This window comes from Hypanus sabinus, chromosome 8 (assembly GCF_030144855.1).
Source record: "Hypanus sabinus isolate sHypSab1 chromosome 8, sHypSab1.hap1, whole genome shotgun sequence".
NCBI lineage: Eukaryota > Metazoa > Chordata > Chondrichthyes > Myliobatiformes > Dasyatidae > Hypanus > Hypanus sabinus.
This window is the reverse complement of record NC_082713.1, coordinates 91,615,830-91,643,614: the sequence shown is the minus strand read 5'-3', so window position 1 is coordinate 91,643,614 and position 27,785 is coordinate 91,615,830. Positions and strand designations below refer to the sequence as shown.

At 40.3% G+C, this 27,785-nt stretch overlaps 1 protein-coding gene across 1 annotated transcript in view; it reads left to right on the top strand.

The window, feature by feature from the left end:
- The window catches only part of LOC132397781 (terminal nucleotidyltransferase 5C-like), a 62,092-nt gene extending 41,163 nt beyond the window's left edge, over positions 1 to 20,929 (top strand). Inside the window, exon 4 of the mRNA XM_059976541.1 lies at positions 18,966 to 20,929. Within this exon, the coding sequence (XP_059832524.1) occupies positions 18,966 to 20,164 (1,199 nt within the window). The 3' untranslated portion in view covers positions 20,165 to 20,929. The remainder of the gene's footprint in view (positions 1 to 18,965) is intronic.
- The last annotated feature ends 6,856 nt before the right edge of the window (positions 20,930 to 27,785 follow it).

Below are 27,785 nucleotides of genomic sequence, written 5' to 3'. Positions count from 1 at the left end.
ACATTCAAAATCGAGATAGACAATCAGCAACCACATTATCTTTACCTTTAATATGAGTTATCACAATATTGTACTCTTGTAGCATCAAACTCCAATTTAATAATCTTCTGTTTTTGTTTTTCATCTTACTCAGAAAAACTAACGGATTATGATCAGTGTAAACAATAAGTGGTTTTTGAGTTGTACCAACATATATCTCAAAATATTCCAAAGCTAAAACAAGAGATAACAATTCTTTCTCTATTGTCAAATAGTTTCTTTGATGCTTATTAAATTTCTTAGAAAAGTAAGCTTCTGGATGATCAACCTCATCACCCTCATTCCTTTGCATTAATACTGCTCCTGCAGCCTCATCACTAGCATCCACAGCCAATGAAAAAGGTTTTTCAAAGTCAGGTGCCTTAAGCACATGTTGACATATCATTGTTTTCAATTTTTCAAATGCTTCTTGACAAGGCACTGTCCACACAAACTTCTCATTCTTCTGTAGAAGGTTAGTTAATGGAAGGGCAACATTAGCAAAATTCTTACAAAATTTGTGATAATATCCTACCATTCCCAAAAATCTTCTGAGAGTTTTTTTTCCCCATTGGAGTAGGAATCTCTAAAATTGCCTGAACTTTTGCCTGAACAGGAGCTACCTTACCTTGACCCACAACATAACCAAGGTAAGTCACAGTGGCATGTCCAAATTCACTCTTAGCTAAATTAATAGTTAAGTTCGCTTTTGAAAGCCTTTCAAACAATTTCTCCATTGCAATAATGCGTGCTTCCCAAGTATCATTTCCTGTCACTAAATCATCAATATAAGCATCAGTATCGTTCAATCCCTGAATCACAGAGTTAATCATCCTCTGGAAAGTACCTGGGGCATTCTTCATCCCAAATGGAAGAACATTATACTCATATAACCCAGACGGAGTTACAAATGCAGAAATCTCTCTACCTCTGTCCGTTAATGGAACACACCAATACTCTTTCAATAAGTCAATCTTTGTAAGGAACTTTGCTTTTCCAACTTTATCTACACAATCATCTACTCTAGGAATTGGATATGCATCTGTTTTTGTTACAGCATTCACCTTCCTATAATCCATACAAAACCTAATACTACCATCTGGTTTTGGCACCATAACACATGGCGAACTCCAATTCAAGTTAGAATGTCTAATGATATTATTCTCTAACATATATTCAATTTCTTTCTCAGCAAGTTCACATTTTTCTGTGTTCATCCTATATGGATGTTATTTAATAGGTTTGGCATCTCCAACATCTACATCATGTGAAGCTACAGTAGTCCTTCTCGGAACATCTGGAAACAACTCCCTATATTTAAAAATTAACTCTTTCATCTGTTGTTTCTGCTCTAGCTGTAAATGTGCTAATTTCTCATCAATATTTTCCAGAATGGTTGAATTTGGTAACCTAACAGAAAGAATGTTGGATTTAGAATGAAAGTCAGATGAATCATCTATCATGTTCCTAGTTAAATCAAACTCATTCTCACTAACCACAACAGTCACAGTATCAGATTGTTTCTTAAAATATGGTTTTATCATATTTATATGGCAAAGTTGTGTTGACCTTCTATGATCTGGAATTTTTATCACGTAATCCACATAATTGAATTTAGACACAATTTCATAAGGACCATGAAATCTAGCTTGTAAAGGATTTGTCTGCACTGGGAAAAGAACCAACACCTTATCTCCAGGCTTAAACATCCTCATCCTAGCTTCTTTATCATATCAAGTCTTCATTTTCTCCTGAGCCAACTTTAAATTTTCCTTAGCTAAGCTACAAGCTTTATGTAACCTGTCCTTAAATTTCAAAACATAGTCCAACAAATTAGTGTGTACTTCCTTACTAATCCACAGTTCTTTCAATAAAGCTAAAGGTCCTCTAACTCTATGTCCAAACACAAGTTCAAACCCTAAAGATTCCTGTACCGATTCCCTTACTGCAAATAAAAGTAAGTTTATACCCTCATCCCAGTCACTTTCATTTTCCACACAAAATGTCCTAATCATATTCTTGAGGGTAGAATGAAACCTCTCCAAGGCACCTTGCGATTCTGGATGGTATGCAGACGAAGTGATTTGCTTAGCTCCCAATTTATAAACTATCTGTTGAAACAATCCAGACATAAAATTACTGTCTTGCTCAGTTTGTATCTCCTTAGGTAATCCAAAATAAGTAAAAAAATTTATAAGGGCCTTTGTCACAGTTTTAGCTTTTATATTCCTAAGTGGTACTGCCTCTGGAAACCTAGACGAAGTACACATGACAGTCAACAAATACTGATAACCAGTTTTTGTCTTTGGTAATGGACCAACACAATCTACAATAACTTTAGAAAATGGTTCACCAAATGCTGGGATAGGTTGTAATGGAGCTACTGGTGTAACCTGATCTGGTTTACCCACAATTTGACAAGTATGGCACGTTTTACAAAACATCGCCACATCTTTTCTTAGACCAGGCCAGTAAAAATGTTTTAAAATCTTGTCCACAGTTTTCCTTACCCCTTGATGTCCACCCAAAGGCACACTATGAGCTAAAGTCAAAATCTCATTTCGATAAACTTTCGGGACAACTACCTGGTAAACAACATTCCAATCCTCACTTGCAGGAATTGTAGGCGATCTCCACTTCCTCATCAACACTCCTTTTTCCAAGTAATATCCTACTGGCACCTTCGCAATTTCACTATCTATTAAAGCCTGCTCTCTTAATTTTATAATCTCAGAATCTCTATTCTGCTCTGCTATCATCTCCTTCCGAGACAGAGATAAATCTTTATAGTCAGACTTACTCCAAGAATCTTGTTCAAACAACGAAGATAAGAAAGTCTCTGACACATCCTCAAAACTCGAATCCTGAGTTGAACAGTCCTGAGTAACAACCTCATTCTGCACATCAATCTTTTTAACCATAGCTCTAGTCACAACACAGGAAGAATCTGTGTTAGAATTCAACTCTGGTTCCTCTGAATCCATTGTCAAATGCACTTCAGGAAAAACTTGTCCACCTGCCAAGTCATTACCTAACAATAAAGAAATACCCTTCACAGGTAGGCTATGCTGTAATCCTACTTTAACAAATCCTGTAACTAACCCTGACTTTAAATTTACTTTATGTAAATGTACAGGCATAAAATCACTCCCAACACCTCTTATGTAATTTACCTCACCAGTATCAGACTCTTCATTAAACTTCAACACACTGTCTAACATCAGTGATTGAGAAGCTCCAGTATCCCTAAGGATTCTTATTGGCACCAGAGTAGATACTTCTTTCAAGGATATAAACCCTTCAGTTATAAAATGATCATATCCCTTTTTAATGTGGTCAGACTCTAACAAAGCCTCATTTGTGTTTATCAAACCCTGTAACTTTACAGGTGCTTCAGTATGTTGCACACAAGCATCTGGAACTGCTTCCTTCTCTTTCTTTTTCAATCTGAAACAGTTAGCTATTACATGGCCAGGCTTCTTACAATAGTTACAAATAAGACCAAACTGTCTTTCCTTCACAGGCTTTCCTTCCTCCTTACCTTTCTCATTAACCTCTGATTTAATTTCTGATTTACCTTGAGTCTCCATGTTATTTTTCCTCTTAAAATTTCTGCCCTGAGGAAATTTATTCTTATGGATTAAAACATACTCATCAGCTAATCTAGCACAGTCCTGCAATTTATCAGTATCCCTCTCAATTAAGTAGGTCCTTACTTCAACAGGAAGGCTTCTTTTAAATTCCTCCATTAAAATCAGCTCTCTCAATGTATCATCGTCCCCATTTACATTTTTAGAAGAAACCCATCTCTCAAAACACATAGCTTTATCATAGGCAAATTCCACATAAGTTTTTTCCACAGACTTTTTCAAACTTCTGAATCTTTCCCTATAAGCTTCTGGGACTAATTCGTATGCGTTTAAGATATGCATCTTCACAATATCATAATCAAGTGCTTGCGCAGCAGTTAAAGCTGTGTAAACTTGTTGTGCTTTACCTTTAATTACACTCTGTAACAACACTGACCATTTATCTTTTGGCCACTCTGACATCTGAGCAATAGTTTCAAAATGTTGAAAATATCTTTCCTCTTCTGTTTCACTAAATGGAGGGACCAATTTAATTTCTTGACTAGCAACAAACGGTTTTCTTGAACCAGAAGACTGATTCCCAGACCTTAATTCCTCCATTGCATATTCAAATGCCCGCTTCTTTTGATCCGCCTCCAATTTACCCCGCTCCAAATCAGCTTTACTTTGTTCCAACCTCATTTGTTCGATTTGCAACTGCATCTCCAGATTACTTATTGGAAACGACTCTAAAACCGAATCATCAAAAACACCTGAGACCACATAGTGTGACGCGATTTTTCTCTGTATCACAGCCTTTGATGTAGTCGTCAAAATACCTTTAAGTTGCAATCTACTAGCTATCTCAAACACCTCAGTTTTTTTCGCCTTCGCCAACAACTCCGCATCTGGCGAAGCCAGAAACTCATCAATATTCATTGTTGCCGAATACCACTCACAAACCAATCAAACAAAAGAATCGAGTATTCCCCTATTCCAAAACACCGATTCAAAAGTTAGCAAGCATATAAACTCAAACGATCCAATCCAGACACAGCCCCCATAGTTATGTTACGTATTCATGCAACAATAAATATAAGAGTTTAGCAAGGGTTTCTTATAACAAACAACACGTTTATTAAACACAGAAAGCAACCCCCCCCAAAGTAAACAAACACTAACGTAACCGGAAACAGCTGCTGTGTGGCAGCTCAAACAGTTCTTAAAGCGATATTGCAAAAACAGTTCTTCACAGTGGTATTGCCAAAAGTTCGATATGCTCACAGTCCATTTAAAAAGGAGAGACTTTATAAGACGATTTAAATTCTCCTTCACGTCGCTTTGCTTCGAACCCCAGTGTCGAACTTTTCCCACGAAGAATTTACGAAATGTAACGGCTTAAAGGCACTGACATTTCCTTCCTCACTATCCTCAATCCTTTCTGGTAAACCCAGGGATTAACGTGAGAATAGTCAACAAAATCCTTCCAAATAAGGATCAAACAAAGGTCGAAACCTGTTTCACCATAGAAAGCGATTCTCCTCGATCTTTAACTCCCGAACTTCGATCTTCACTCTCCACTGATTTCTCGAACTAGCAGAATCGTAAAGAACCTGCTGGCAATGACCTTTTAAACTTTAGGCATTAGATAAAACTTCATCTTTCAACTAAACTGCGTCATCACTTAAATCACACAGTGGCATGAAGTCAACTTGGCAAATCCAGCCACGAACTGCCCCTCCTCACAGGGTGGGGTCTTCCTTTTATAACCTGAAAAAAAACCTGTCACATGATCTCTACTGGCGGGAAAATAATGTCACTCCACCATCACAAGACCATTACCTCAAGTCCAGTAAAGCTTCAACCCCAGTCACGTGACAAGGGTACCACTGTCATGTGTCACGAGTACGTAACAACTGGAACAATGGGAGCTGCCCACCTTGAAAACTGGACGGGCTCAATGATGCCCAGCCCCTGTGAACATTCCAGCTCCTCCTCGACTTTGCCTTTCATGGCATAGGGCACCGACCTGGGCTTAAAAAACCGTGGTGTGGCCTCAGGGTCAACATGGATTTTCACAGTCACGCCCTTCAGTGTTCCCAGCTCGTCCCTGAAAATGTCACTATACTGCTGCAGAATGTTCTCCTTCATGTGTGCATACTTAATTTTATGCCAGTTGAGCCAGATTTTGCAAAGTCAATCGCAGCCCAAAAGACTGGGCCCACTGCCCTTAGCTATCACCAGCCTAGCTTCAACCTTCTGTCCCCCGGCTGAAATATTCACATATAACACCCCTAACTGAGGTATGGACTGCCCCGTATAGGTCCTGAGTTTGAGCTTAGACAATCTGATGGGAGGCAGATTGGACCCTCCTGTATGTCTCCTCACTAATGACCGATACAGTAGCCCCTGAATCAATCTCAAACTTAATGTCCTTAACCCTGACAGTACCTGTGGCACAATATGTTTCAGGTGGTTCCTCATCAGTTTCCACCCCAAACATGTTGTAGGCACACGCTGCCTCCTCGTCTGCTTCTCCTAGGTGGTGTGTGGCTGCCTGAGCCTGTTGAGCTTTCCCCTGCCCAGGCTTAACCTTACCCTTTTTAGCTAAATATCCCTTTTTACTACAAGCATGGCAGACAGTATCTTTGAATTTGCAATCATTTACATAATGCATCCCTCCACACTGAAAACATTCCACTCGCTTTGTCTGCTTACCAGTCTCCCTCCTGACTTGGTGCACAGCCACCGACTGCAACCCCCCCCCCCCCCACCATGTCCTTTCTGGATAGGACTGAAGAAGGAGGATGCAGGGGCCTTTTTTTTACCCTTGCAGTTCCTCAGCTCCACCCACAATAATTCAACACCTTCTGATCCTCCTTCTAATGATTTGATTTAATTTTTTTTTGACCAACAGAGCCATGCCAACCCCTTTGTCTATCTGCTTGTCCTTCAGATCCAAAGTGTATCCTTGGCCGTTAAGCTCCCTGCTAAGTTCATCTACCTTATTCCGTATACTGTGAGCATTCAAATTTAACACCTTCAGTCCTGTATTCACCCTTTTTGATTTTTTCTACCTTTTACCATATAACCATATAACAATCACAGCATGGAAACAGGCCATCTCAGCTCTCCTAGTCCGTGCCGAACTCTTAATCTCACCTAGTCCCACCTACCCGCACTCAGCCCATAACCCTCCACTCCTTTCCTGTCCATATACCTATCCAATTTTACCTTAAATGACACAACTGAACTGGCCTCTACTACTTCTACAGGAAGCTCATTCCACACAGCTATCGCTCTCTGAGTAAAGAAATACCCCCTCGTGTTTCCCTTAAACTTCTGCCCCCTAACTCTCAAATCATGTCCTCTAGTTTGAATCTCCCCTACTCTCAATGGAAACAGCCTATTCACGTCAACTCTATCTATCCCCCTCAAAATTTTAAATACCTCGATCAAATCCCCCCTCAACCTTCTATGCTCCAATGAATAGAGACCTAACTTGTTCAACCTTTCTCTGTAACTTAAGTGCTGAAACCCAGGTAATATCCTAGTATATCGTCTCTGCACTCTCTCTAATTTATTGATATCTTTCCTATACATTCCTATACAATATCTTTACATTGCATCTCATCCTGTTGACAGCAATTTTGCCTTATCATTGTCCTCTCCTTGCTGGGAGTTTCACTACACACTGCCTCTGTTTGTAAACCAACCACCCCATCCTCACTGCTATCACTCCAGTTCTCATCCCCCAATCAGATTCAATAGGTCATGATAGTTTACACTGGACCAAAGAAGTGAGAAATATTTCTGTTCATACATTGCTTAGAGTGGTTAGATAGTGGACACCAGCCTCAAATACTTTGGATATGACCTTATTCTTTACACTGAACATATTTGGCTGCTGCAGTTTGGGAGGACCTTTTCTTTGTCTCCTTTCTTGAGGATTGAAACCAGGTTTTTCTCAGGTATTAAATAATAATGCAAAAAATTGTGTACAAAGTGTGAGCAGGAAATAGTTTATTAATCTGAAAAATACATCAAAATCAAAGTGATTAATTGTCAAGTAACTGGGAAATTAGTGGTTTCAGTCCTTTCATGATAGATATATCAGATATAAGTTAAGGTTAAATGTTTGAGAGAGCCAGGTTTTCAAGGGATATTGGAAACTTGGTTCAGAAAAAGAGGGAGATCGACAATAAATATAGGCAGCCTGGAGTAAATGAGGTGTTCGAGGAATATAAAGAAGGTAAAAAGAATCTTAAGAAAGAAATTAGAAAAGCTAAAAGAAGGTATGAAGTTGCTTTGACAAGTAAGGTGAAAATAAATCCAAAGGGTTTTTACAGTTATATTAATAGCAAAAGAATAGTGAGGGATAAAATTGGTCCCTTAGAGAATCAGCGTGGACAGCTATGTGCGGAGCCGAAAGAAATAGGGAGATTTTGAACAATTTCTTTTCTTCGGTATTCACTAAGGAGAAGGATATTGAATTGTGCAAGGTAACAAGTAGGGTAGTTATGGAAACTATGATGATTAAAGAAGAGGAAGTATTGATGGTTTTAAAGAATATAAAAGTGGATAAATCTCTGGGTCCTGACAGGATATTCCCTAGGACCTTGAGGAAAGTTAATGTAGAAATAGCAGGGTCTCTGACAGAAATATTTCAAATGTTGTTAGAGATGGGGATGGTGCCGGAGGATTGGCGTATTGCTCATGTGGTTCCATTGTTTAAAAAGGGTTCTAAGAGTAAACCTAGCAATTATCGCTCTATAAATTTGACGTCAGTGGTGGGTAAATTAATGGAAAGTATTCTTAGAGATGGTATATAAAATTATCTGGATAGACAGTGTCTGATTAGGAACAGTCAACATGGATTTGTGCGTGGAAGGTCATGTTTGACAAATCTTACTGAATTTTTTGAAGAGCTTACGAGGAAAGTTGATGAGGGTAAAGCAGTGGATATTGTCTATTTGGACTTCAGTAAGGCCTTTGACAAGGTTCCACGTGGAAGGTTAGTTAAGAAGGTTCAATCGTTAGGTGTTAATATTGAAGTAGTGAAATGGATTCAACAGTGGCTGGATAGGAGATGCCAGAGAGTAGTGGTGGATAACTGTTTGTCAGGTTGGAGGCCAGTGACTAGTGGTGTGCCTCAGGAATCTGTACTGGGTCCAATGTTGTTTGTCATTTACATTACTGATCTGGATGATGGGGTGGTAAATTGGATTAGTAAGTATGCAGATGATACTAAGATAGGTGGTGTTATGGATAATGAAGTAGGTTTTCAAAGCTTGCAGAGAGATATAGGCCAGTTAGAAGAGTGGGCTGAAAGGTGGCAGATGGAGTTTAATGCTGATAAGTGTGAGGTGCTACATTTTGGTAGGACTAATCAAAATAGGATATACATGGTAAATGGTAGGGCATTGAGGAATGCAGTAGAGCAGAGTGATCTAGGAATAATGCTGCATTGTTCCTTGAATGTGGAATCTCATATGGATAGGGTGGTGAAGAAAGCTTTTGTTATGCTGGCCTTTGTAAATCAGAGCATTGTGTATAGGAGTTGGGATGTAATAGTAAAATTGTACAAGGCATTGGTGAGGCCAAATTTGGAGTATTGTGTACAGTTCTGTTCACCGAATTATAGGAAAGATGTCAACAAAATAGAGAGAGTACAGAGGAGATTTACTAGAATGTTACCTAGGTTTCAGCACCTAAGTTACAGAGAAAGGTTGAACAAGTTAGGTCTTTATTCTTTGGAGCATAGAAGGTTGATGGGGGACTTGATACAGGTATTTAAAGTTATGAAGGGGATAGATAGAGTTGACATGTATAGGCTTTTTCCATTGAGAGTAGGGGAGATTCAAACAAGAGGACATGAGTTGAGAGTTAGGGGGCAAAAGTTTAGGGGTAACACAAGGGGGAACTTCTTTACTCAGAGAGAGGTAACTGTGTGGAACAAGCTTCCAGTAGAAGTGGTAGAGGCAGGTTAAATTTTGTCATTTAAAAATAAATTGGATAGGTATTTGGACAGGAAAGGAATGGAGAGTTATGGGCTGAGTGCAGGTAGGTGGGACTAGGTGAGAGTAAGCGTTCAGCACGGACTAGAAGGGCCGAGATGTCCTGTTTCTGAGTTGTAATTGTTATATGGTTATATAATGGTTTTTAAGACTCATTCATGATTTCAAACTTTTTGTGCAGAGAATTTGATATTATTTATGAAAGAAAGACCTCTATATGTATTTTGTATTTTACATAGGTATGCAAAGAGCTTTCTAACCATTATGCCACAGTACAGTTAACCATGGCTTTCCCTCTCTGGGAGTTTTCAATAAATACCTCTTCAGCAATAAATTACCCATATGGTATGAGTTAGTTAGCCCTAATAACTTTGACTGTTGAACATAATACTGTAGCATAAGCTGTCATCTTATTGAAAAAAATTGATGATTGTGTTGGAACTGGTGAAACTCATGTAGTAAGGCCATTTCGTTTAGCGTTGGGGAGTCGAGAGAAATCTCTACTTGGCATCTGATCTGGAATCTAACTGACAACCCGTGCTCAAAGTAATGTTATCTTGGTAGCAATTACAATTTCTAAGTTCACAGCACTTGGTTATTATAGTGCAGTGTTGTGATGTGATGACTACCTATGAACATAATTTTAAACATAGAACATAGAACATTACAACATAGTACAGGTCCTTCAGCCCATAATGCTGTGCTAACCTTTTAACCCTAAAGATAAATCTAACCCTTACATAGCCCTCCATTACCCTCCCCCACCCCCTCACGGCAGAGCAATCCATGCACTCTGCACTCTGACATCCCCCCTAGAGTTCTCTCCCCCACTCCCCCATATTAGCTATTTCCACCCTGGGAATAAAGGCTGTATCTATATGCTACATCAATGCTTCCTATAATTTTGTATAACTTTTTTAAGCCACCTATCATCCTTCTCTTTCCAGAGAGAAAAGCTGTGAAAATGCTGAATGTTGCAGTTTAAACTGGTCTGAGAAAAATGCAGTGAAGCTGTAAACTTGTGAATTTTTTAAGAAGATAGTTTTTTAAAAATGGAAAATAGAAGAGGACATGACGTAATTGAAAGCTGTTAAATTAAAAACTGGCTGATTGTCCCATTAGCTAGTTTTGATTGGGGTAGCAACAACAACAACCTTACACTCAATGTTAGTAAGACCAAGGATATGATTGTGAAATTCAGAAAGGGGATACACACCAGTCTTTATTGAGGGATGGGAAAGGGTGAGCAGTTTCATGTTCCTAGATGTCAGCATCTCTGAGGATCTATCCTGGGCCTAACATACTGATACAAATATAAAGGCATAATGATACAAATATGGCAGCTATATTTCATGGAACTGAGCAGTCAATGTTTCGGGCCGAGACCCTTTGTAAGGACTGAAGAGGGACGTGTTGCTCTGACCCCAGTATCTGCAGTCTACTTTGTGTTTACAGCAGCTATATTTCATGGAACTGAGCAGTCAATGTTTTGGGCCGAGACCCTTTGTAAGGACTGAAGAGGGACGTGTTGCTCTGACCCCAGTATCTGCAGTCTACTTTGTGTTTACAGCAGCTATATTTCATTAGGAGATTGAGGAGATTCTGTAAGTCACTGAAGACTCACGCAAATTTCTACAGACATGCCAAGGAGAGCATTCTAAGTGGTTGCATCGCTGTCTGGTATGGAGGAGCAGAAAAAAACCTCAGAAAATTGTAAACTCAGCCAGCTCCATCACGGGCACCAGTCTCCCCAGCACTGAGGACACCTTTAAAAGGTGATGCCTCAAATAGGTGGCGGTGGTTCATTAAGGACCCCCATCACCCAGGACTACTCATTGTAATCACTAAGGAGGAGGCACAAGAGCCTGAAGTCATGCACTTAATGTTTCAGGAACAACTTCTTCTCCTCCATCATCAGGTTTCTGAATTCACAATGAATCCATGAACACCACCTCAGAAATTTTTTCTTTCTTTTGTTCTCTTTTGTGTTATTATTTAATTTAATGTTTTACATATACAGTATCTCTTGTTCTAATGTACAGATTTTTATTCGTATATTTGCACTGTACTGCTGTCACAAAATAACAAATTTCATGACATATGGCTGGGATAGTAAACTGGAATCTGATTCAGTTTCTGAGACTTTTCAACCATTTGATTATTTAATTTCACTCTCAATCCCATTGTCCTACCTTCTCCACATAACCTTTGATGTCTTTACGAACCTCCCAATAACTTGGCCTCCACAGTCATCTGCGGCAATGAGTTACACAGATTCACCAACCTTTGGCTAAAGAAATTCCTCCTCATCTCTGTTCTAAAGTGATGTCCTTGTATTCTGAGGCTGTGCCCTCTAGTCCTAGACTCTCACATTATTGGAAGCATCCTCGCTACATCCATTCTATGTCGGCCTTTCAATATTCATTAGAGTTCAATGATATTTTTTAAACCAATGAAAACCAGCCCAGAACCATCAAATGTTGCTCATACTATAACCCTTTTATTCCAAGGATCATTCTCGTAAACTTTCTCTGAATATTCTGCAAATCCAGCACATCTTTTCTTAGATATGGGACCCAAAACTGCTCACAATACTCCAAATGCAGTCTGAACAATGCCTTATAAAGCTTCAGTATTCCTTCCTTCCTTTTATATTCCAGTTCTTTTGCAATGAATGCTAACACTGCATTTGCCTTCCTTACTACTGACAAACTGCAAATTAATGTTCAGGGAATTGTGCATGAGGACTCCCAAGACCCCTTGCAACTCCAATTTCTGTACTTCCTGTTTATTAAATAATCTATGCCTTTATTCTTTCTATCAAAGTACACTTCCCTACACTGTATTCCGTTAGCCATTTCTTTGTCCATTGTCTTATCTGTCATGGTCCTTCCATGGTAGCGCAGTGGTTAGTGCAACGCTTTACAGTACAGGTGACCTGGGTTCAATTCCCAGCGCTGCTTGTAAGGAGTTTATATTTGAGTTTAAGAGCCGAGAGGTAATGTTGTAGCTATATACAACATTAGATCCTGGTCAGACCCCACTTGAACTACTGTGCTCAATTCTGGTCGCCTCACTAAGGAAGGATGTGAAAACCATAGAAAGGGTGCAGAGGAGATTTACAAGGATGTTGTCTGGATTAGAGAGCATGCCTTATGAGAATAGGTTGAGTGAACTCGGCCTTTTCTCCTTGTAGCGACAGATGATGAGAGGTGACCTGATAGAGGTGTACAAGATAATGAGAGGCATTGATCGTGTGGATAGTCAGAGGCTTTTTTCCAGGGCTGAAATGGCTAGCACGAGAGGGTATAGTTTTAAGGTGCTTGGAAGTAGGTACAGAGGAGATGTCAGGGGTAGTGTTTTTTATGCAGAGAGTGGTGATTGCATGGAATGGGCTGCCAGCGGCTATGGGTAAAGCCTAGGTAGTTCTAAGGTAGGAATATATTTGGCACAACTTTGTGGGCCGAAGGTCCTGTATTGTGTTATGTTTTCTATGTTTCTGCAGACTCCCCACTACATATCTTTGTAGCTCCACAAACTTGGCCACAAAGCCATGATATCTGGCATCCAGATCATTAACACAAAATATGGAAAGTAGTAAACACAACACTGAACCCTGTAGAACACAACTAATCACTGGCAGGCAACAGAAATGGCTCCCTTTATTCCCACACTTTGTCTCCTACCAGACAGTCAATCTTCTATCCATGCAGGTACCTTTCCTGTAATACTTGTTTAGTCACTTCATTTGTAGCACCTTGTCAAAGGCCTTCTGGAAATCCAAGTACACAACATGTACTGATTCTCCTTTGTCTATCCTGCCTGTTATTTCAAGGAAAGAGGAGCATCCTTTGTTACATGTACGTTGAAACAGATGACAAAATGCATTGTTCACATTAACTGAAGTCAGTAAGGATTGTGCTGAGCAGCCACGTTTCCCACAAATCACTAACCATAATCGTACGACTTTGGAATGTGGGAGGAAACCCACACAACTACATCTTTTGAGTTATTCTCAGAATATCTATCCATTGCTGCTCTACTAGTGTCCCCTTCCAATCAACTTTAGTCTGCTCCTCTCTCATACCTCTGTAGTTACACTTGCTCCACTCCAAAACTCATAAATCTGACTTTAGTTCTCTCTCTTAAACTGCAGAGTGAATTCTACCATTTCCTGATCAGTGCTTCTTGAGCCTCTAAAAATAATAGGTTAATTACACACACCCAATCCTGAATTGCCTTTCCCCAAGTGAGCTCAACCACCAGCTGCTCTAAAAAGCCACCTCGCAGGCGTTCTACAAATTACTTCTCTTGAGTTTCAACACCAATCTGATTTTCCCCATCTACCTACATATTGAAATTCCCAATGCCCTTTGTAACATTGCCTATTATAATTTGTTGCAATATCTTGGCTACTGTTTGGAAACCTGCATATTACTTTCATCAGGGTCTTTTTACCTGTGCTGTTTCTTAACTCTACCCACAGGATTGTACATATTCAGATCCTATGTCACTTCTTTACCAACAAAGCCACCTCACCCCCTTTGCTCAGCTTCCTGTCCTTTAAATACGATGTTTATCCTTGGACGTTCAGCTGCCAGCTGTGATCTTTGAGCCATGTCTCAGCAATGACCACAACATCATACCTGCCAATTTCTAACAATGTTACAAGATCATCTACCTTATTTCATATAGAGTGTGCATTCTAATATAACACCTTCAATCCTGTATTCATCGCCTTCCTTTTCAAATTTGTTTCTATGTTGCTTGAAGTTAAATTCTTATTCCTTTCTAAACTTTGTGTCTTATTCTGGAGATGTCAGTGACCTTTCCTGCTATCTCCTTCACATTTACTTTATCCTCACTTGGCCAAGCTGTTGAATCCACACCTTCCCCACCCCCCCCCCCCCCACAAACAGCTACAGTTATAATGATTCTCCAGGACACTGGTTCATCATGGTTCACATATAGCCTGTCCCATTTCAACAGCTCCTTCCTTCCCCAATACTGATACCAATGTCCCACAAATCGAAACCCTCATCTCCCATACAAGTCTTTGAGCCCTGCATTTAGCTCTCTGATCTTATTACTCCATGCCAATTTTGCAAACTGCATAGAAGACAAGGAAAGGGCATATAAAATACCAAAAGTGAATGGGAAATTGGATGACTGGGAAGCTTTTAAAATCCAGCAAAAGGCAACTAAAAAAACTATAAGAAGGGAAAAGATGAAATATGAGGGCAAACTAGCCAATAACATAAAGCAGGATACCAAAAGTTTTTCAGTTATATAAAGAGTAAAAGGGAGGTGAGAGTTGATATTGGACCACTGGAAAATGATGGTGTGAGGTAGTAATGGGGGATAAAGAAATAGCAGATGAATTTAATGGGTAATTTGCATCGTCACTTTGGAAGACACTAGCAGTGTGCCGGAGATCCATGAGTGTCAGGGAGCAGGAGTGAGTGCCATTGCTATTACAAAGGAAATTATACTAGGCAAACTGAAAGGCCTTAAGATAGATAAGTCACCTGGACCAGATGGACTATATCCCAGAGTCCCAAGAAGGGTTGCTGAAGAGATAATAGATGCATTATCTTTCAAGAATCACTTGATTCTGGCATGGTCCCGGAGGATTAGAAGATTGCAAATATTACTCCACTCTTTAAGAAGGGAGGAATGCGAAAGGAAGACAATTATAGACTAGTTAGCCTAACCTTAGTGGTTGGGAAAGTGTTGGAGTTCATTATTATGGATGATGTTTGGGGTAATTGGAGACTAATGATAAAGTAAGTTAAAGTCATCATGGTTTCTGTTAAGGGGAACCTTGCCTGACAAATTTGCTAGAGGTCTTTGAGGAAGTCACAAGCAGGGTGGACAAAGGAGAGGCAGTAGATGTCATTTACTTGGATTTTCAGAAGGCATTTGATACACAAGGCTGCTTAACAAGATAAAATCCTATGTGTTACTGGAAAGATACTGAAATGGATAGAGGAATGTCTGACAGACAGGAGACAGTGAGTGGGTTATAAAAGGGGTTGGTTGCCAGTGGCTAGTAATGTTTCTCAGGGGTCAGTATTGGGATCACCACTTTTCATATTATTTGTCAGTTATTTGGATAATGGAATTGGTGGTTTTGTGGCAAAGTTTGCAGATGAAGCAAAGTTAGGTGGAGGGGTAGGTAGCACTGAGGAGGCAATGTGATTGCAGCAAATTGGAAAAATGGGCAAAAATGTAGCAGGTGGAATACAGTGTTTGAGAATGTATGATAATACATTTTGGTAAAATGAATAATAGTGCAGACTATTATCTAAATGGGGAGAAGGCTCAAACATCAGAGGTCCAGAGAGACTTACGAGTTGTCATGCAAGACTCCCAGAAGGTTAATTTACAGGTTGAGCTTGTGGTAAAGAAGGCAAATGCAATGTTGGCATTTATTTCTAGGGGAATAGAATATAAAAGCAAGGAGATAATGCTGGGCTTTTGTAAGACACCAGTCAGGTCGCACTTGGAGTACTGTCAACAGTTTTGGGTCCCATATCTCAGAAAAGATGTGTTGATTCTGGGAATGAAGGGGTTAACATATGAGGAGTGTTTAGCACCTTTGGGACTGCACTCACTGGAATTTAGAAGAACATGTGGGGATCTCATTAAACCCTACCATATGTTGAAAGGACTCGATAGGGTAGATGTGGAGAGGATGTTTCCTCTGGTGGCTGTATCCAGAACTCGAGGGCACGGCCTCAAAACTGATGGTGACCCTTTAGAACAAAGGTAAGGAGGAACTTTTTTTAGGTGGAGTAGTGAATCTGTGGAATGCTCTGCCAAAGAGTGCAGTGGAGGTCAAGTCCTTGAGTATATTTAAGACAGAAGTTGACAGTTTTCTGATTGGTCAGGGCATCAATGGATATGGCGAGAAGGCAGGTGTGTGGGGTTGAGTGGAATTGGGATCGGCCATGACGGAATGGTGGAGCAGATTCGATGGGCTGAATGGCCTAATTTTGTTCCTATGTCCTATAGTCTCTATATCCCAGATGACAATCCAGAGATTATTCTTTTTCAGTTCCAGCTGCTCAACTTTCCCCAATATAACCATAACAACTGGAATGTTCCCTTCTCACTTCAAATTCCTCTGTACATGACATTGAGATGTTCCAAACCCTGGCACCAGGTGGACTGCACAGCCTTTACGACTCTCAACCCTTATGACAGAGAATTGTGTCTATTCCCTGACTATACTATCACCATTTACAATTACATTTCTCTCCACTTCTCTCGCTAGAATGGTTCCCTGAACTTGCGTCATAGTTCAGTTGCTTGTCCTTCACACAGCCCCACACTCATCCTCACAAAGAGCACAATGTCTCACCTGCTGCTAAAGTTCAAGAGCTGAGGCCCCTCCAGCACTATCTCTTGGATCTCCCTATCTTTCTCACTCACAAACACACTCTCCTGTCCCTGACAATTTGAAGTTGTTAATCTAATGGGTGAGACTGCCTCCAGAAAGTGTGCAGGTAACTCTCTGCCTCTCTGGTGCATTGCAGTGTTTGAAGCTCAGATTCTAGATCATCAAACTGGAGCCTGAGCTCCTCAAGAAATGAACACATGCTACTGACGTGGTCATCAGAAACCACAGTGGGGTCCATCAGCTCCCACATTATGCAGCTACAGCACATCACGGGATGCTGTATCCATACTTAATTTAATTAGTTGTAATTTGGTATTATTTTAGTTAAATAATATAGATAAAATAAAAACACCTGTTTTCAATTGCTGTCATCTTTCGGTATTATGGCTCCTCAGCAAAATTGTAGAAATAGTGAACACCAAGTTAATTTTTGGAAAATTGGAACATGGCAGGGGTTAATGGAACAGTTTTATGCTAAGGAGGGATGCTATCCAAGCAGCAATTCAAAGCCATGAAAAGAAATTGGTTTTGTCAGTTGCCAAGGAGGACAGTCAGAACATTCTGGATACAGAGCCTCCTGTTGCTCACTGCCCAGAGCCTGCGAAGCCTCAGGCCACCTTTTGAGTTTGGAGATCAGCCTGTTCAGCCTCTGCCATTGTAGGGCCCCAATAATGGTGAGTATGAGCAGTAGAATATTCATTTTCTGGCTTCTCAGTGACCAACTTTCACACTTGTAGGCAGCCTGCTGTCTGTCACAATCCCTACAGTACCAAAAGGGTCCAGCACAGAAAAGGCCAATCATGTTCAAGTTGGCTGTTTTCTCGATCTACATGAATCCCATTGACCTGTGTTAGACCTGTATCCTTCTATGCCTTGTCTTCAAGTGTCTGTCTAAATGCATTTTAAATGTAGTGAATCTGTCCAATTCCAGTACCTCTGGCAGTGAGTTCCAGATAGCAACCACTCTCCTTTAAAGAATTATCTACCTCCACAACTCTGTGGGTGGAAAATTCCAGAGATTCACAAGCATCTGTGCATTTAAGTGCACCACAGGTTTAATGCACATTTGGTATTGATGTACTTCGGGTTTATTGCACCTGTTTTCTGCCTATTCAGACCCACAAATTTGACAAACAAACTGATAGAGGTGCTCTGCAGGTGGAGCAAAATGGACAATCAGTGTTCCAGCTCAAAACTATTCATTTGGATCATCTATCCACAGAAGCTGCCTGACCAATTGAGTTCCTCTTGCAGTTTTTTTGTTGCTCCAAATTCCAACATCTGTCATCTGTGCTGCCCCAGGTTTGAGATCCACGTACTAGTGGGAACATCTCAAATTCTGCATTGCCATGTCTTGTGACCCTTCTCTTCCCCCTCCTGTCAAATGCGATGCTTCATTAAAAAATGAACTCTGGTTGCTAATCCAAAAACTTAACACCTCCCTCCCACCCGCTGTTGCAAATGAAAGAAAATCTGCAGATACTGTGAATCTGAGCAACACACACAAAATGCTGGAGAAACTGAGCATCAGTCAACTGTACACTCTTCTCCATAGATGCTGCCTGGCCTGCTGAATTCCTCCAGCATTTTGTGTGTGTTGTCACATGCTGTTGATCTCATCTAGTGATTATTGATGTTTTATTCTAGATTGCCAGGAGATATTTATTGCTACCTCCCTCCCCAGGAATCCTCAGGCATGGATATTACCACAAAACAAAGTCAAACACTGGTCCTGAACATAAACAAGGAAAATTTGGAAAGATCTTTCTACACTGATGAGCTTTAATCACTTGTGTCTAATCATTGGCACTGACAGGATTCTCAGCTCCTGTCACTGCTTGGTCGGCTGAGTGATTTTAGTTTTACCAGGTTTTGTAAAAACAATAATCACAAAATAGGATTGGAATAAACAAACACTTACACCACATATTTATTGTCTTTACTTTGTGCTTGTAGACAAAGAATTATTAAACCACATCATGGATGCAAGTTTTGACCGTAGATTCAAAACACTTAGCTGGCAACAAGTTCAGAGCTTGGACCAAGTCTTAACAGAAGTAATACCAATTCATGGAAGAGGCAATTTTCCCACCTTGGAAATAAAGCCAAAAGACATAATTTATGTTGTGAAGGATCGGCTCGAAGAGAATGGGATTATGGTTCATGACATTCGACTCAATGGCTCCACAGCAAGTCACATCCTTGTGAATCAAAATGGAACAAGTTATAAGGATCTTGATGTTATCTTCAGAGTTGAATTGGTTGGGGAGGAAGAGTTCCAGATGGTAAAGACAGTGGTATTAGATTCTCTCCTGGACTTTCTACCTCATGGTGTTAATAAAGAGAAGATCACAGGACTTACTCTGAAAGAGGCCTATGTTCAGAAAATGGTTAAAGTTTCCAATGATCATGATCGGTGGAGTCTCATCTCCTTGTCTAACAACAGTGGGAAAAATGTTGAGCTAAAATTTGTTGATTCCTTGCGTCGCCAATTTGAATTTAGTGTAGACTCTTTCCAAATAATTCTAGATTCACTGCTATCTCTTATCAACTGTGCACAAGACATTATAACAATGGAGTCTTATCCAACTGTTGTAGCAGAGAGTATGTATGGGGATTTCCAGGAAGCAATGGATCATCTGAAGTACAAACTAATTGCTACTAGAAACCCTGAAGAAATTCGTGGTGGAGGCTTGCTTAAATACAGTGATCTCCTGGTTCGAGAATTTAAACCAGCATCTAATGCAGAGATCAAAAGTTTGGAGCGTTACATGTGCTCAAGGTTTTTCATTGATTTCCCAGAGGTATCTGAACAGCAAAGAAAAATTGAATCCTACTTAAGGAACCATTTCATTGGGGAAGAGGAAAACAAATATGATTACCTAATGACTTTGCACCAAGTTGTGAATGAAAGCACTGTCTGTCTGATGGGACATGAGAGAAGACAGACATTGAACATGATCACCCTTTTGGCTCTTAGGGTGCTAGGTGAACAGAATATCATACCGAATGCTGCTAATGTCACTTGCTACTATCAGCCTGCCCCTTATGTCAGTGACCGGAGCTTTAGTAATTACTACATAGCACACAGACAGCGGCAACTTGTGTGTCAGCCCTATTTACTCCACATCAATATGCAGACTAGTATGGTTTAGTTTTAAAACAAATTCAAATATCAGACTTTGAACTACACCCAGGCTTTTAAGTCTCAGAGAGCTGAAGGAAGAGGAAGGCTGTATTTGATTCTGTTGATGACTGAGGATACACGCTAATTTCTGGGTAACCCACATTTAAGCTGGGCTGCAAATGGATGACCAAACTATATGTGTGCCACATTATAAACTTAAATGCTTAGTTGGTATGAAATAATCTCAGAACTGATTAAGCACAGACAGGATTATAATAGCAGGGAATGGGTTTTTTTCTGTAAACTGTTAAACCAATACAGATGTAGAAAGATATGTTATTAACTTAAGTTAGATCATCTAAATTGCAGCCCTTTGTACTTGTGTTTTGGTGATTGTGGTTAAGATCACAAACGCTTTTCCAGTGAAAATGTAGTTACCGAAGTGTATCAATGATCAGAAATACTGAGTGCATTGGGAATAACCACTTCATACTTGAAGTGTTGTGGTTACATAAGAGTAATTGGCAACACAAAGTGCATGTAGGAATAATTCCCCAAATGTGAAATGATCATGCGATCAAGAAATCATTTATTAACCAAAGAGTCTTTGTAAATAATGTGTCACCCAAGTGCCTAAGCTATGTTGATAGGTCATTAAAGCTAATTGAATAATCATTTCAGGACATGCCATTTGGACTGAGACAGTAGCTTACAAGGTCACTGCCCTTGTGATAAAAGCTTGCAGCTCAGAATTCAGTACACCATGAATGGGGCAGTATATGGACGCAGTGTGATTTCCACAAGCTACGTTATAATTTTAACATTCTGTGACCTTGAAATAACTTCTTCGTTTCAGCTGTATCTCTTTCAAACCAAGTTTTTACTTCAGGGAAAATGAATCTGTTCAATCAAAGAGCCAATTTCAACATTCCAAGGAATGTCACATACAGCATCTTCATGTTTTACCCAGGCACCAACTGCTCCCAAAACGACACCAGGTAGAATATTTCTGTTTGGTGCTTAGACATGAGTATCATTCATTTATATCTGCTTAACAAAAGTACAGGTCCCTACATTAAGCAGCCCAATACTTTGATTTATGAATTAAACCGATTGACCCTATTAGAGAAAACAGGTATTGTTTAATCCAAAAGATGCTCTATGGTTTCAGTGCTGATGAGAAATGCTGATTCAAATAATTAATGATTAAGATAGTCTGCAAGTAATAGGCTAGGAACCTGCAGTAATTGTAGTACATTTATAAATAATATGGTTATAAATAATAATCTTACCATTTTATAAAGGTTTGGATGATAATTTTAATACAGAGCAAGAAGGCTGCGAGTGAACTCCTGGTTTTTCAGAGCGAAGGGAGTTTTTTTGCTACTCGGGTTAAAGAGAGGTGAGACTGCGCAGGTGCAGGACAACAGCCAGTAGCGAGCCAAAGGTTTAAAAAGACCGCCATATCCAGTGGGCAGTGTTCAGAGTGGGCGATAGAATGAGAGGCAGCAGAGTGGTAGGGCTTTGGTTCAATGGACTTAGGCAGTAACGGGACGAGGAGAGGTAGGAAGTATGTGTGTGAGGCCAGTTTTCTGTGCTCAGTGTCAGATGTGAGGTGCCCTGGAGTCTCCCAGCCTCCCAGACGACCATATTAGCACCAGGTGCGTTGAGCTGTAGCTCCTGAGGGACCGAGTTAGGGAACTGGAGGTACAGCTTGATAATCTTCATTGACAGTGCCCGTGCCTCTGACACACAGTCTGGCCCTGTGGTAGGGAAAGGGAAGAGAAAGGCAGTAGTGATAGGGGACCCTATAGTTAGGGGGTCAGACAGGTGATTCTGTGGATGCAGGAAAGAAACTCAGATGGTAGTTTGCCTCCCAGGTGCCAGAGTCTGGGATATTTTGGATCGCGTCCAAGATATCCTGCAGTGGGAGGGAGAACAGCCAGAGGTTGTGGTACATATTGGTACCAACGACATAGGTAGAAAAAGGGAAGAGGTCCTGAAAAAAGACTACGGGAGTTAGGAAGGAAATTGAGAAGCAGGACTGCAAAGGTAGTAATCTCGGGATTATTGCCTGTGCCACGCAACAGTGAGAATAGGAACAGAATAAGGTGGAGGATAAATGCGTGGCTGAGGGATTGGAGCAGGGGGCAGGGATTCAGATTTTGGGGACCTCTTTTGGGGCAGGTGTGACCTGTACAAAAAGGACTAGTTGCACTTGAATCCCAGGGGAACAGTATCCTGACGGGGAAGTTTGCTGAGGCTACTGGGGAGAATTTAAACTAGAATTGTTGGGGGGTGGGAACCGAACTGAAGAGACTGGGTAAAAGGAGGTTGGCTCACAAATAGAGAAAGCTTGTAGACAGTGTGAGAGGGAGGATAGGCAGGTGATAGAGAAGTGACGCGCTCATACCGAAGACTCGAGATGTGTCTATTTTAATGCAAGGAGTGTTTTAAACAAAGTGAATGAGCTTAGAGCATGGATCAGTACTTGGAGATATGATGTGGTGGAAACAGAGACTTGGAAAGTTCAGGGACAGGATTAGTTACTTCAAATGCCGGGTTTAGGATGTTTCAGAAAGGACGGGGGGGGGGGGGAGGCAAAAGAGGTGGGGGTGGGCACTGTTGATCAGAGATAATGTCATAGCTGCAGAAAAGGTGGACGCCATGGAGGGATTGTCTACGGAATCTCTGTGGGTGGAGGTTAGGAACAGGAAGGGGTCAATAACTTTACTGGGTGTTTTTTATAGGCCGCCCGATAGTAACAGTCATATTGAGGAGCAGATAGGGAAACATATCCTGGAAAGGTGTAATAATAACAGAGTTGGCATGATGGGAGATTTTAATTTCCAAAATATCGATTGGCATCTCCCTAGAACGGGGGGCTTAGATGGGGTGGAGTTTGTTAGGAGTGATCAAGAAGGTTTCTTGACACAGTATGTAGATAAACCCACAAGAGGAGAGGCTGCACTTGATTTGGTATTGGGGAATGAACTGGTCAGGTGTCAGATGTCTCAGTGGGAGAGCATTTTGGAGATAGTGATCATAATTCTATCTCCTTTACAATAGCATAGGAGAGAGATAGGAACAAAAAAGTTTGATAAGCATTTAATTGGAGTAAGGGGAATTATGAGGCTATCAGACAGGAAATTAAAGGCTTAAATTGAAAACAGATGTTCTCAGGGAAATGTACTGAAGAAATATGGCAAATATTCAGGGGGTATTTGGGTAGAGTTTTGTATAGGTACATTCCAATGCCACAGGGAAGTTATGGTGAGATACAGGAACCATGGTCTATAAAGGCTGTAATAAATCTAGTCAAGAAGGAAAGAAAAGCTTACAAAAGTTTCAGAGAGCTAGGTAACGTTAGTGATCTAGAAGATTATAAGGCTACGAGGAAGGAGCTTAAGAAGAGAGCCAGAAGGGGCCATGAGAAGTCCTTGGTGGACAGAATTAAGGAAAACCCCAAGGCATTCTGCAAGTATGTGAAGAGCAAGAGGATAAGATATGAAAGATGCATCAAGTGTGACAGTGGGTAAGTGTGTATGGAACCGAAGGAAATAAAGTAATGAATACTTTACTTCAGTATTCACTATGGAAAAGGATCTTAGTGATTGTAGTGATGACTTGCAGCAGATGGATAAGCTTGAGCATGTAGATATTAAGAAAGAGGATGTGCTGGAGCTTTTGGAAAGCATCAAGTTGGATAAGTTGCCAGGACCAGATGAAATGTACCCCAGGCTACTGTGGGAGGTGAGGGAGGAGATTGCTGAGCCTCTGGCAATAATCTTTGCATCATCAATGGAGATGGGAGAGATTCCAGAAGATTGGAGGGTTGCTGATGTTGTTCTTTTATTCAAGAAAGGGAGTAGAGGTAGCCCAGGAAATTATAGACCAGTGAGTCTTACCTCAGTGGTTGGTAAGTTGATGAAGATGATCCTGAGAGGCAGGATTTATGAACATTTGGAGGGGTATAATATGATGAGGAGTACTCAGCATGGCTTTGTAAAGGGCAGGTCGTGCCTTTCGAGCCTGATTGAATTTTTTGAGGATGTGACTAAACACATTGATGAATGAAGAGCAGTGGGTGTAGTGTAAATGGACTTCAGGAAGGCATTTGATAAGGTACCCCTTGCCAGGCTTACTGAGAAAGTAAGGAGGCTTGGGATCCAAGGGGAAATTGCTTTGTGAATCCAGAACTGGCTTGCCCATAGAATGCAAAGAGTGGTTGTAGACGGGTCATATTCTGCATAGAGGTCGGTCACCAGTGGAGTGCCTCAGGGATCAGTTTTGGGACCCTTACTCTTCGTGATTTTTTTAAATTACCTGAATGAGGAAGTGGAGGGATGGGTTAGGAAGTTTGCTGATGATACAAAGGTTGGAGGTGTTGTGGACAGTGTGGAAGGCTGTTAGAGGTTATAGTGGGACATTGATAGGATGCAATACTGGGCTGGGAAGTAGCAAATGGAGTTAGCAGGTGGAGCTTATGTAGAAGGTGGTATGTGTGCTTTGACTGCAAGGTTTGTGGTATTGTGGCTAACTCAGTAGGTTCGATGGAAAAGTGGCACAGCTTGCTTGGTGTAGAAGGTCGTAACAAAGGGGAAATGATCACTTTCCCCTTCCCTTTCTCTTTGCCAGCAATAGGCATTACTCTGTTTGGCCACTTGTCATTATGTAGATGAAGAGGCAAAATTACATGATTCCCAGAGCTTCCCCTCTCTCTTGAAAGGTGCGAATTAGATGACCCAGCACAACAGTTAATATTTTCTGTTGAAGTAATCAGAGTTCCTTGAATAAATGTGGGTGAAGCATTAGTGAAGTTTTGACAGAGCAGCTCATTGTGTTTTCAACGTTGCTCTTCACAGCTGCAATGACAATAATCTTGAAATGCTGAATATTCTTTTAAATTTGAAATTGGCTTCAACATTTCCTGCAGCTGCTCAGTGATAATGGACATTATTTGAAGCAACAGCCACTGAAATGCCTACAGACTTTTTAATGAGCTTTAATGGAGCATTTTAAGTTGCAATTAGCTGTTTAATACCCAACTGATAAGGAACCCCTTGCATTGACTTCAATGGAGTTGTGTACTAAAACGACACTGAATTCAACTGTGAATCCCATCTTGCACATCCCAGCAGATTAATATTATCTTATTGGCTGCCTAAAATGGTTCCATCCAATACTTAATCTGCAACAATTAATAATTGATCATAACAAAACATGTTCAATGCAGTTTATTATGTTAGCTTTTTTATTTTATTTATTTTATTGAGATATAGTGCAGAATAGACCCTTTGAGTCACACTGCCCAGCAACTCCCTATTTAATCCTTTCCTAATCACAGGACAGTTTACAATGGCCAATTAACCTACCAGCTGGTTCATCTTTGGAATGTGGAATGAAACGGGAGCACCCAGAAGAAAATCCACACAGTTACAGGGAGAATGTATACACTCCTTTCAAGCAGTGGTGGAAATTGAACCCTGGTCCTATAAAGTGTTATGCTAACTACTACTATGCTGCCCCTTGATTTATTTGCCCTTGATTCTTGCACATATACAGGAAAATTTCAGTTTTGAGTTAACTTAAATTTAAAATCTTGACATTGCAATGGTCTTACTTGATTCATGTCCTTTCAAGCAAGATTTATGAACTAGTCTTTGTTCTGTTGTGAGGAATATTTCAACAGGATTTTTAGCTTATACTGATTAATACTTGAAAAATATGTATTAGATTTATTGAACAGTATTTCCTTTTAGGCTTGTATGACACTTTCAACAAAAGGTTGAAAACAGTTACTTTTGTTGCTTCTAAAACTGCCAAGTATAATTCTGTTTATCACCGTGGCAACCTGCCTGGTAAATAAATAAAAGGAGAGTTAACAGACAAAAAAGACAAGGCAATTGAAAAGACAACCAACTGAAAAAAGTAGTTTTCTTTTACTTGATTTACGTGGAAGATGAGGTAATTCAGCTCACTGTGTCTTTTCCCTTTTGGTTCACTGCACACCCTCAGTCTTCACCCATGTCTTTGTAATTTATTTCTTTTTGTTTTGGCTACATAATTTTGCAAATGCAAACACGAGGAAGTCTGCAGATGCTGGAAATTCAAACAACACACACAAAATGCTGGTGGAACACAGAAGGCCAGGCAACATCTACAGCAGTGGTTCCCAACCTTTCCTATGCCCCACACCCCTAGGAAATGTTTGATTAATGTTCGCACCCCCTACAAAAGTAATATCACATTTGAAGATGAAGAAGTCTAATTTTTAATTTTTGAACCACAAATTGAACCACTTACAACACCGCGGGTGAACAAATTGAGCTTTAAAAAATAAGCTTTAACTCAGTGCATAAAATGCAATTATAAATTGAGCAATTAGATTCTAATTTATTCAGAAAAAATTGTAAATAGTAAAATCAATCCCAATTGTGAACATAAAATTCAATGACTTCTTCGCTCCTGCTTCTCATTCATGATTTGGTCAAAACGTGGAACTTTCTTGCTGACTGCAATCCGCAGGTCTGCCTGTCAATTCAAGTGATTCCTAGATTTTGTCTTGATTGACAAAAGAGAACTGAATCCAGATTCATACAAGTATGTTGTTGCAAATGGAATGAGGACACGGAGTGCTTTTCCACCAAGTCTTGGGAACATATCCAGTGCTGCACACCAAAACTCCTCCAAAGTCTTGCTTTCAAATTGCATTTCAAGAGCTTGATTTGTCCGCAAATCAATAAGATCTTCCCTCAGCTCTTCATCATCTGACATCTTCTCCAAATTGCAGGAGTATGGATTCATGATCCATTCTTTTGAAATCTTCAGGTCTCTAGCAGCAAAATATCCATCAAACGATTCTGACAGCTTTTCCAAATGAGCCACAATTTCTTCACGCACAGTAGGAGTTGTGGATCCAGCATCATCAACCATCTCTTCTAGTGAAGGAAAATTTGAGAGACTGCCTCTTTTGATCCTTCAACGCCAAAGACGTAACTTTTCTTTGAAGGCATTCAACTTTTCACAAGCCTTCAATATGTTTCCTTGAAGAGAAACACTTAGGTCATTCATACAAGTGAAAATATCAACTAAGTATGCCAGCATTTGGGCGAATTCCTGTGATTCCATTGCCCCAACCAGATCACATTCACGTTCCTCCAGAAAAACTTTGATTTCTTCCCGCAGTTCAAAGAAGCGGGTTAAAGCTTGTCCTCGTGACAACCAACGGACTTCTGTGTGGAAAAGCAAAACTGAATGCTCACTTCCCGGATCCTCACAAAATGATTTGAAGATGCAATGGTTTAAAGCATGCCCCCGATCCATTTGATGATCTTCGTACAATTATCAAGGACTTTCTTCAAATTTGGAGGCAATGTTTTTGATGCCAAAGCATGCCAATGAAGAAAACAATGGGTAACTTGCAAGTCTAGAATCTCCTTTTTCATCAATGCAGAAAAGCCAGATTTATTTCCAAGCATTGCAGGTGCCCCGTCAGTGCACACAGAACCAATGACTTTGATATCTAAATCATATTTGGCAAAGAAGTCTTTCACCAGCTGCGTCACATCCTTTGCAGTTGTGTTTGTTTTCAGATCTTTACAAAACAGGTAATCTTCCTTCACAGCACCATCATTGACATACCTCAC